At 40.8% G+C, this 10,915-nt stretch overlaps 1 protein-coding gene across 1 annotated transcript; it reads right to left on the reverse strand.

The window, feature by feature from the left end:
* Nucleotides 1–2,919: 2,919 nt before the first annotated feature.
* LOC134186050 (uncharacterized) lies at nucleotides 2,920–10,494 on the reverse strand. Its single transcript, XM_062653958.1, has 3 exons — nucleotides 9,981–10,494; nucleotides 5,438–5,728; nucleotides 2,920–4,407 (listed from the first exon to the last, which is right to left on the reverse strand). Exons 1-3 carry the CDS (start codon nucleotides 10,492–10,494, stop codon nucleotides 3,104–3,106), a joined length of 2,109 nt encoding a protein of 702 aa, XP_062509942.1. The 3' UTR covers nucleotides 2,920–3,103.
* Nucleotides 10,495–10,915: the final 421 nt, after the last annotated feature.

The raw sequence follows: 10,915 nt of genomic DNA on the forward strand, positions 1-10,915 counted from the left end.
TGTGTGTGTGTGTGTGTGTGAGTTTCTGTTTGTATCCGCGTCCGTATATACGTCCGCGTGTCGGTATCCGTGTGTCGGTGTCCGTGTGTGTCTTTGAGTGTCCGTGTCTCTGTCTGCGTCTGTGTGTATCAGTGTCCGTGTCTAAGTCTGTGTGTCGATGTGTCCTTGTCTGTGACCGTGTGTCCGTGACCGTGTGTCCGTGTTCGTGACTGTGTGTCCGTGTCCTTGTGTGTCTGCTATTGTCCATGTCCCTGTCTGTGTCTGTGTGTATCCGTGTTCGTGTCTAAGTCTGTGTGTCGACGTGTTTCTGAAAGCTGATTTTCCTATGTGCTCTAGACTTTCCTGCTGCTTCTTTTGTTCCTATCTAACCGAAAACTGGTTTTCGTATGTGCTCTATACTTTCGCTGTTCGAGGCGGTTAGTTGGTATTGTTTAAACCATTCTGTCATAGCGCGACTAATTACCTTCAAGGTGCATACTGGTTGAGGGTTTGCACTTCTAGTGCTTCTTCTTTTATTTATTCATGATATAACTAGCTTAAAATCTTACAAATAGAATAATTGCACCAAGTTTCTAACAAAATCGAAAAGTTCCAGATTTTACTGACTCGGGGGCGCGGGCCGAGCGTGCCGTGTACTGGATCCGTCACTGTGGATGACATACATAAAAATATTAATTATGCCTCGAAACATAAAATACCATTCTAGTAAGCTGCACATTCTATCAGCTGTTGATAGAGCTTAACTGCTGCTGTAGACATGCAGATTTCATAAACAGCAACGACTCTAGCTGTAGTCTTCGAGTTGTTCTCTACGAAACAAGAGAAACTAATGAGGTAGGATTGCAACGCGTTCATACCAGTCTGGTCTTTAGTGAAGCATTTAAGAAACCAAATCCGGTCTTTAGATAGCCGATCTCTGGCTACGCGGCACACAGCGACATCAAAGGCTGTTAATTCACCAGACCCCATTTCGCGCGGAAGGATGACGTGGCGAAAAGGGTCTGGCTACTCGAGACTAGGTTTGTTTGTGTATATAAAAATAAAACATTTTAAATTAACTTAATTTAACCTAGTAATATTTTATAAATAACGGATACCTATTTTAATTGCTTAAATCTTTGAATAGAATTTAGGGATAAAATAATTGATAATTAACAAATAATGTAGTTTCAATTCTAAATTTACTACTCATTACGTTTGACTGTCAAAAAATAACAAAATTAGAAATGTCTAGACTATTCTCCATCATTGCAGTTTCGTGACTGGGAACAAATCAGAAAGTTAAGAATTAAAACAATGGTACCTAATTCGGTCATTCTATTTCTAAGTTGTACTCAAAGTAGAATACAGACACACAGACAGAGAGACAAACGTAAAGACAAAAGACATACAGACAGACATACAGACAGACAGACAGACAAACAGACAGACAGACAGACAGACAAAACAAAACTCTCGTAGAAGTTATCAAAGACAGGAAGCAACTACAACACAAGCTGACTGAGGAATACATGAAATCTCTGTCAAATGGTTTTATTCAGAATTCATCTTCGACTAGAGAGCAATCTCGAATGAAGTCCTTGCAAGGCAAAGGTGCAGGAGCATGGCTCCTGACAGTACCATCATCATCATGGATGCATTATCTCCGTGCGATTTCCGCTTGGCATCCTTGATGAGACTGGGCTGCCAAATGCGTTTGGCTTCTGGTCAGTGTGACTGTGGGAAAGAATTAGACTCAGATGGATACCACCTAATAACATGTAAGACTGGGGGCTGCCCGGTAATCAGCCATAACAACATGGTTTCAGCATGGTCAGACTGTTTGAGTCAACTGCAATTACATCACGTAAAAGAACCTAGAGAAAGGTATGTCAATTCTGAAGACAGATGAGACATAGTTGTATTCGATTCGGCATCGGGGGTGGATCTTGAATTGGATATTGCTCTAGCGCATCCCTGGAGCAATGAACTAGAAGGTTTATCAGCTACAACTCAAAGAGCAGCGGCAACCAGAAGAGGAAATCTGAAGATCAAAAAGTACGACCAGGAACTCTTGCCTGGAGGTTTTCGACCAACATTTGTGCCTATAGTCTTCGAACATTTTGGCTGTTGGGGAGAGAAAGCTGAAGACTATTTGAAGAAACTGTCACAGCTATCAAGAGACGAAGACGGAAAGCCAAATGCATCAACCTTCAAGACATACTGGAGATCTGTGTTCTCTGTGTGTCTACAACGATCAAATGCTAGAGTGATTGACAGAAGAATAAAGAAGATTGTTTCAAGAGACAGCAACATAAACATAAATAGTTGTAGGTAGAACCAAGCCCTATTGGCTTGGGTAGTATTTAGTTGCTTTGCTTAGATGGTGTATAATAGTTCAATGTTTGAAAATATATGTATAGACAGACAGACAGACAGACAGACAGACGGGCAGACAGACAGACAGACATACAAGCAGCCAAACAGACAGACAAACACAGACTGATAGACAGAGAAACTGAAGCTAACAGGCAGACTGACAAACAGACAGAACTTGTCATGCACCTACAAAACAATAAATTGTTGTAAGAAAAATACTTCAAACAGATGTGCATGATTACTATCCAAGCTTTTCTATACAACACAATTACAAAACAATTTAGCTTTCCAAATAATATTGAATATAAATTTCTCACTATATAAAAACTTTTAGTCAAATTTTAGTATACGCAATCTATTATCACAACAATTTACATACCAAATGTATAGTTTTACCAGAGAGTTGCTGATACTAAGTTGTTGATGAGGACGTAGATCTCAAGTAGCCATTAAAGATTATAACGATCTAAGACGACTCTAAACTCCAAGAAACGTAGCTTACTAAGAAAACGATCACTGCATGCACTGTGCACCATACAGCCTTCAGTCTGAAACTTGGACAAACACTTGTACATATACTCAAGCTTCTTAACTTAAAACTATTGAAACAATTCAGACCACATATAATTCCGACTAAGACACCAACTAATGTGTAGATACTAATATCGTTTTATCGGTTAGCAATACGACCAAGAGACTATTGATACATAAAACAATGCCTCATTCGAGTATATATAGTCACCACTTAATCTTTGTCCATCAGACGAAGCGCGTTAATGCGATAAACTTGCTTGTTTCCGCTTGTGGTAACGTATCCATCGTAGTTGCATGTAAGGTAGAGGTTACCACGTCCGCCCTGTACGTTGCAGTGCAAATATATCTCATCACCATCGCGGACTTCCTCGCCCTTCTCTTTGTAACGCGACTCTATTCTCCACTGCATCGAATCCACTCCACTTCCATGATGCTTAACCTCTTGTACGGTGCCACGGTAAAAGCAATAATCTGGAGAAGTAAACCAGCTGCCGGGGAAACGGAAAACGTAACCCAAACCCAAATAGTTGAGAGCTACAGTGTCACCAATCTTTAATACCGTCTCAGAAATAGAAACGGCTTGGGAACTAACCTCTTCCGGTATCTCATCTCGTTCAAATATCTTTGCTACTGATCCGTCCGTCTTTTGAATGTCACTGCAGGTCACCCACAAGCCCTTCGCAGATCTCTCACCACCGCGAATCGACCAGTTTCCGCCAAGGCTTCGGTTGGTCACGACGACGGTGTCTCCACTGCGAATTGTGCGAAGAGCATCGAAGCTGTGCCTTATGCTTCTCTCCACCTCGGAGTACTTGAAGTAGTCTTTGGCGTCGTCGCACTGTTTCTCGATATCTGGAGTTTGCGAGTCGTCTCTCAAACTCTCGAGCGTCGTAAAGGCGCACAGCATTTTGATACCTTCCACGTACGGCAAAAATACTGCATAAACATTGAAAACAAAATCACCAGGTTTGAACTCAGCCTCTTTGGCGACGTCTTGCATTAGCGTCGAATTGGGATTGGCAAGAAACCGAGACAACATGTTGACATTTTCCTTCATGTGAGAAATCTGGAAATCCATTTGTTTGACGTCATTCTTATCTAGAGCCTCTTTGCAAGCGATCACAGTCTCGACAGCCTTTCCTACGCACTCACTGTATCGACTTCGAGAGACTTTGCCAGGAACGCCTCTGGTTATCAGTTGCAGTTTGGTGATCTTGTCGAACTCTTCGTCAGACACAAACTGCTCTTTGCGTTTTGGGTTAGCCGACAAGAGGGTAAAGCATTTTACAGCCATTGCTACGCCACAATATATCATGTCGCTCGATACGGCAAAAACGTTGTCCAGGCATTCTTTTGCCGCGCTCCATCCCATACTTGTGTTCAGCTGTTGATACGCCGCTTCTGCGTTTTCGACAGTCTCTCTCAGATCCAATCGCTTCACTTCTTTTGCTACCTCGATAATAGCGCCCATCTGCTCAAAGTCAGATTCTTCGACAGTCGACTCCATCCAAGCAGCTGTGCAAAACAAACGAATAATTAAATATTTTATTTATACAGAGCCACGCACTACTGGACGAATACACATAGCCAGCAATAGGTGGCAGTTAATTAGGGGATGTAATCATGCACGCACGCATACAAGTTGACCATAGCTTTATGTACGAGCACTTATTGTACTATTCGGTGCTCTAGGCACTCTATAGTTGCACTGCAATATGCACATGTTTAGTGTATTGTTCGTATAATATTAAGCAAGCAATAAGTGAAATAACAAACTCAAAAGTTGCTGCTTTCGGACTAAAACTATATACTCTCTACCCGCCATTCTCCGGTTCCACAGAATTTGATATATCTTGTTCGTGTTGTTCAGTTCATGCACTATACCACACCCAGAGTCTACAGCAGTACAGAAGGACGCGCGGCGGTCTCAGCGTACGGTTTTACCATAACGCTTGTTGAATACACCTATAGCTAGACAATCGGAATTATATTGCAAGCTGTTTTCTAAAAAATCCTGTAATTTTTTGCAAAATGTTAAATATAATGTTCTTAATTTAATGCAATTTTATTAAAATAAACTGCTTAATTAATAAATTGTGGATTGTCATTGCTACTTGTTCATACTTGTTCATAGACTAAATCATGGTAAATACAAAAATGTGTGAAACTTTGATAAACCTAATTATTTGTTTCAGTTTATTGTTATTAATCAGCGCTATTTTTGGCTAGTCGTTGTCAATCTCCTAATGACCACTGTTTACACTGTTGTAGTTGAGAGTTAGCTAAGAAACGTCTTTGTGCACTGGATATTTGAACCAGAAAGTTAGACACAACACATAAACTCAAACTGTCATGCAATCAATCAAGTAATTCAAACATAACCACAAAGAACGTTCTAACAAGTATTCCATTTTTATTAACATTGATGTAAACGCCAAATTAAATTTGCTAAATCTGTGCACAAGATATGATTTTTCAAGCTTTCTCAATCTGCAACTAAAAATGCATATATATTATTTAATTCATTGTCCCTAGCAATAAGTACCTTGTTGACTTGATCGCAAAGCTTCCAACTGCTTACTAACGTCACGAAAAATTGGAGGCGAAACCTTCTTCGAGGCGTGTAATATTTCTTCAGCCGCCTTGTGTTTGCCTACTCGTTGCTGTCTGTCCATAATGATTGCAAGCAGTTTCTGACGTGGCCATGGTTTGTCGTGAATCAAACATTGCACTTCGTCTGAATTCGCCAGCTCGAGACCTAGTGCGTACCATTGTGAAGAACCACACTTTAGTACGGCTGACCTGATGTCAGTGAAACTATACTCTTTCAGCAGTACTGCAAATACAACCGACAATGCTTTAGTCACCATATTGCCATTTTCAAATTGATCAAATAATGTTCGGATGTTACAATACAGCATTTGCATATGTTTAATAAACTTGAAGCTATTTGATATCGAGTTTTACAAACAATTATACAGTTGACGATAAAATGTGCAGTCCAGTTTTACTATATCCCAGGTATATATATATATATATATATATATATATATATATATATATAGTTTTATAATCAAATATATTTATTTAGATATACATACATACACACATGTACCTACCACTGCGGTACACTCAAACAATATTTACTCACATACGTGTATAAACAAGAAAGTCCCAACTCTAAACATTATCTATTTCTGCAAGCATTATAAAGCCATAATGTTATAGAAATCTGCTCTAAAAAGTTCTTAAAACCTTCCAGGAAGAAACAGCTAGCACAGCATATACTTTCGAAGTTTTTGATTTCGACGTTTCTAGACTATCTGGCCACCAACGTCCAAGCGTTTCCACTACTAAGAAGTAAAAACCCTGCCTGCAGAAGAAATACATTGTAATATATATATATATATATATATATATATATATATATATATATATATATAGCAACTCATGTGGAGCGTTGAAGCACTTTGCCGCAGATTATTAACGTAAATTGGCTAATTAGTTTACGGTTTCATAGCCTCCTAAGCAAATGGGCGCTAGTGCATTCTAAACTTTTAATAAATCTCGTTTACGTTTGAGAACGTGCCATTCTAGGTTTCTCATCTAACATTTGTACGCCATTGCAAAAAAACCATATTTCTGTTTCGCTGAAAGAAGTCACTTTGAACATAGGCAATACTTTCTCTTAACATCAAAGTTTGTCCGAGCATCTCAATCATAACACATCGACAATGGCAACTAGTTTGATTGACCCCTTAAAGACATAGTCTCACGTAGCCATTTAATAAGACAGGGAGCAAACCTTGACCTGTCGAGCAGGAAGGTTAGAGGTAAGTGCGTAACCGGAACTTCTATATACAAAGTCAGGGGAGGCGGAGCTGCGGTCAGACTGGTCATGCCATATGGCTAGACCACTTTTCAAAAAGTGTACCTTCACCAATGGACTATTGGGGTCTATAATTCCGGTCTAGGGTATAAACAAATAAATAGATAATTGCCGAGCGTAGCGAGGCTTCTAATCCGGGTCGCACAACAGAAAGGGGCGTGGTCCTATATGGCAGCTCTCGGTATATATATATATATATATATATATATATATATATATTATAAGACCCACTTCGAAAATTCGTTTCCGTGTCCGACTACAGATCATGCAGTCTAGGACCGATTCGTGCAAGTAACCAAACGGCGACGAAAAAGCCTAGGGACTGTGTGTATTTGACAACCGAGAAACACCTTCAGAAGCTGAATGTCACCTACAGTCAACTACTCACACGCCCCGTACTACAGTATGATCAATCCTTACTACACTGTGCTTAAAATACTAACACTGTAGATAGTCAATGTTTGCCAATATCATGATCAATTTAAAGGTCAACAATATACCATACCACTGTCGTGACAACGGAAATGAGTGCATACTTATACGGAACTGAGTGCATACTTATACAGTACATTTCAATTGTCTTGATCACGATCGCGAAACGACGACTACCTACCAGGCTTAGAAATACGCAATCTAAATTACTAAGAAGTTTGAGTCTGTTATTCCATGATAGAGTTTCAACAAATTGTCTACGTATTGACTAGCTATAGCCTACGGAGTTTCGGTAGACGGTCAGAAAACTCCGTCGCGACGTGTTGCTCACCAACGCGAGGCGGCACGGAAGTCCACGGATACCGTACAACTAATTAACATTCATGAGAGGAACTTATGATCAGAAGTAGAACCCTTCAATTTGAGGTTGGCATTGCAGACTAGACTGACTGATCATGCAGAACTCTTTCGTCTACGCAAAATCGTACCACCATGCATAGCTAGCATAACTAGGAAGATCAATAACTAGGCTACGTCATGCACTTGCTTCTACGAGTCCTAGTCGTAGTTTGCTAGCTCCTGTCTTAAGTTCTACCTGTTATACTCTTCTCCATCCGATTGTGCTGTTACCCACTGACAGCGAAACAGCGACAAGGCGTAGGGGACTCACCAGAGGAAGTGAAGACAATGAAATCATTAATATTAACGATCACTAGATCTAATTTTAGTGCGTCTAGCCTCGGTATTCCAGACTGCTTTCTGCACGTGAAGGGAGAGGAAAGACGAAAGCAGTCTGGGGACAGCTCTATTGTAAGTGATTTCGAAAAAGGCGTAACTGCTCAAGTTCAGAAACATCCGCTCCAATGAAAACCTCCTCTCAGGAAAACGGCCAATCAGCGATGTAGAGTCGACATGGCTGACGTCAATGAGTACTCTGTAATAACTTCTAAGCGAGTCTCAGACGACGGTAATAGCACAGAGGGTTGCAGCTAATGCAAATGCGACGCGCTACTTCTTTCGCTCTTGATGACATGATAATTCATCAGACGTCACCGGACGATAGAGCCGTAGTGCAGCGGCTGTTCCGACTACTTTGTCTACTTCCGGTGCCGAAGCCTTGAAAACCCTTCAACTGCTTGCTAAGCGATTTACCAAATTAGTACGGGGTCGCGATGTCTTTGCTTTTCTTCGCAGTAAAGTCACTCATTTTCTACGTTCCAGGCGCGTACATGTACTTATGGGCATTCGAGGTGGTAGTGGTGGTGTCTATGGCTATGGTGGTGTTGAGACTGAATCGACCCATTTCAGTCAGAGTTCCATTTGTTATATATATATATATATATATATATATATATATATATATATATATATATATATATATATATATATATATATATATATGGTTCGTTAGTAGAGCTTTAGCTGTCTCGTTGCAATATAACTACACAACAATTACATTACTCCTATACCCAACCACCTAGATTTCAATTTTGTTCTATTCATCACTGTCTACGCTTGACTCTTCAAAGTCATCTTGCAATGGAATGTCTGGCAGCAGCGATTTCTGAGGTTTTCGTTGGGCAATGTAATCTCTATACGTACTGGCGCGAGCACGTGCCCATCTAGATCCGCCTCTGCAGTGAATCTGCATGCAATATCTGAACCAGCTCTATTCGTAAAAGGTGTAGCCTCTGAAGTGCCGGCCTGCATGAGCCCCAATCCAGGACGTACCGTAATAGCGACCAGAGGGGGCCATGGCCCAAATTTACATGGGTGTGCCAATTTATAAAATGTTATAGACCCAGATTACTAGCTTGTCCAGAACTTTCCACGAGTTTCTTATTTATCCTAATCTAGTAGTTGGCCGACTTAGCAATTACAGTAAATTTACAGAAGAGAAGCACTTGCAGCTGGCTTTACGCTTTTCTATCTAACACGCAATTAGATTGGAATCAATGAAAATCTCCGCACACGCAACACGAGCACGCATCACCGCGGCCGCACGAGTTACGACCGAATTCTTTTGTTGCATTGTTAGCTGGTAGAGTAGTGTACCCCTCGCAAAGAAAAACAAAATGTTAATTAAAACAAACTACTTTAGCAACATGTGTAAGGTTATAGTCAGCATTATACTGTCACATATTTATGCTGAATGTAGTTTTCTCACTGTCTAAACTCTGACACACACACAATTGTTAATTAATGCAGATTCGTTGAGAACTGTTAGCAATGCATACGGTGAAGACTTTGACCATGCGCGACTCAAAGCTCAATTAGAACATTTTAGTCAAGAAGACAAAGACAAATAGAGCAACAGCTTCAATTTTTTAAAATACATCGAAAGTATCAAATAACATGGAAGAGGAATGGAATCAGCTGCCACCAGAAATAATAGATTGTACAACATATTCCAAAATCTATATTAGCAAAATGCATGCAGTGAGGTCTACAAACTTCTGAAAACGTACCTTGTCATTCCTGGCTGTCTCGTTGGCATCTTCAGAGCGATTTTTCTCTGGTCTAAGAATGAAAACTTGGTTGCGAGGCAGCATGTCTGAAGAAAGGTTGTCTAATATTGCTTTAATGGCAGTGGAAAGAAAAGAAACTTGTAGGCTGGAAAGCCATGGCTAAGTACAGTCTCTTGTAGAGCAATTTCCAATAGCCTCTTCAAGGAGGTTGTTGCTAGTTCTACGATTTAAAATATAAGGTACCATTACTGCCCGCAAGTTTGTGCACCCCCCCCCCCCAATTTTGTGATCCACGGTACGCGTCTCAGTGATGGCATTCGAATCGTTCTGAATGCTTTTGGAATTTAAATTAGCCACGCCCATCGCAATAACCTTAGCACCATCTGTGTTTCGTATAAATAACGTCAGCTTGGGGCCAGGCTTTCCACCTTGATTCGATCTGCCGTCGGTAAGGACAAAAACGACTTTTTCTGCATCCGATCTTGCTCCTCTGGACGCATCATTGACTAGAGAATGCCCTTCTTCTAGAGCACGGGCAGTATTAGTAGCCCACCAGTGCACGTAAGCAATACCATTGACTGCATTCTTTAGATCAACACAAGGAGTCACCGATCTCGAGTAATTATCGAAGTCGAATTCGACCGCAAGTTGGGACGACGCGGCAAAACTGATGGTAGCGATTCGGATGGATTTGCTGCACGTAGCCGTTAGGACGTGGTCGATCAGCAAACTAACAAACGTCTTTTGCTTGACGAAGTTTGTAGGGCCAATGCTAGCGGAATTATGGCAGAGGAGATCAATTTTTTTCAACATTTGTAGGTGCACCAGAAACGTGTTTTTGCTTTAGTCTAGGCTTGATAAACTCTTCTCCCCTTGTAAAGCTTTGGAGCTTTGTCTCGTAAAGATAGAGAAAAAGTGTTTTCTCAACTGTCTGGCGTTGGCTTCAGAAGCTGCGTCGACCAAAACTTGCATATGTACAGCACTAAGACCACAAACTGCCAACAGAAGTGAGAGTCTTGTAGTTGCACCCATGCTGGTTTCATCTGAACTGTGTTGAAGAACCGACTTGCAACAGCACCCATGCAGATGCTATACAAAGAAACGATATAGATATACGCAATACATAAATTGGAACGCAATCAGTTGGTGCATGGTCACGGCGAAATTCGTAATAATCAATGGTCTGTTGCATTAGCTACTAACGCAGTAAGGAACTCTCGCGCGACTGCTCCTG

Source organism: Corticium candelabrum, chromosome 10 (genome assembly GCF_963422355.1).
Source record: "Corticium candelabrum chromosome 10, ooCorCand1.1, whole genome shotgun sequence".
Taxonomy (NCBI): Eukaryota; Metazoa; Porifera; class Homoscleromorpha; order Homosclerophorida; family Plakinidae; genus Corticium; species Corticium candelabrum.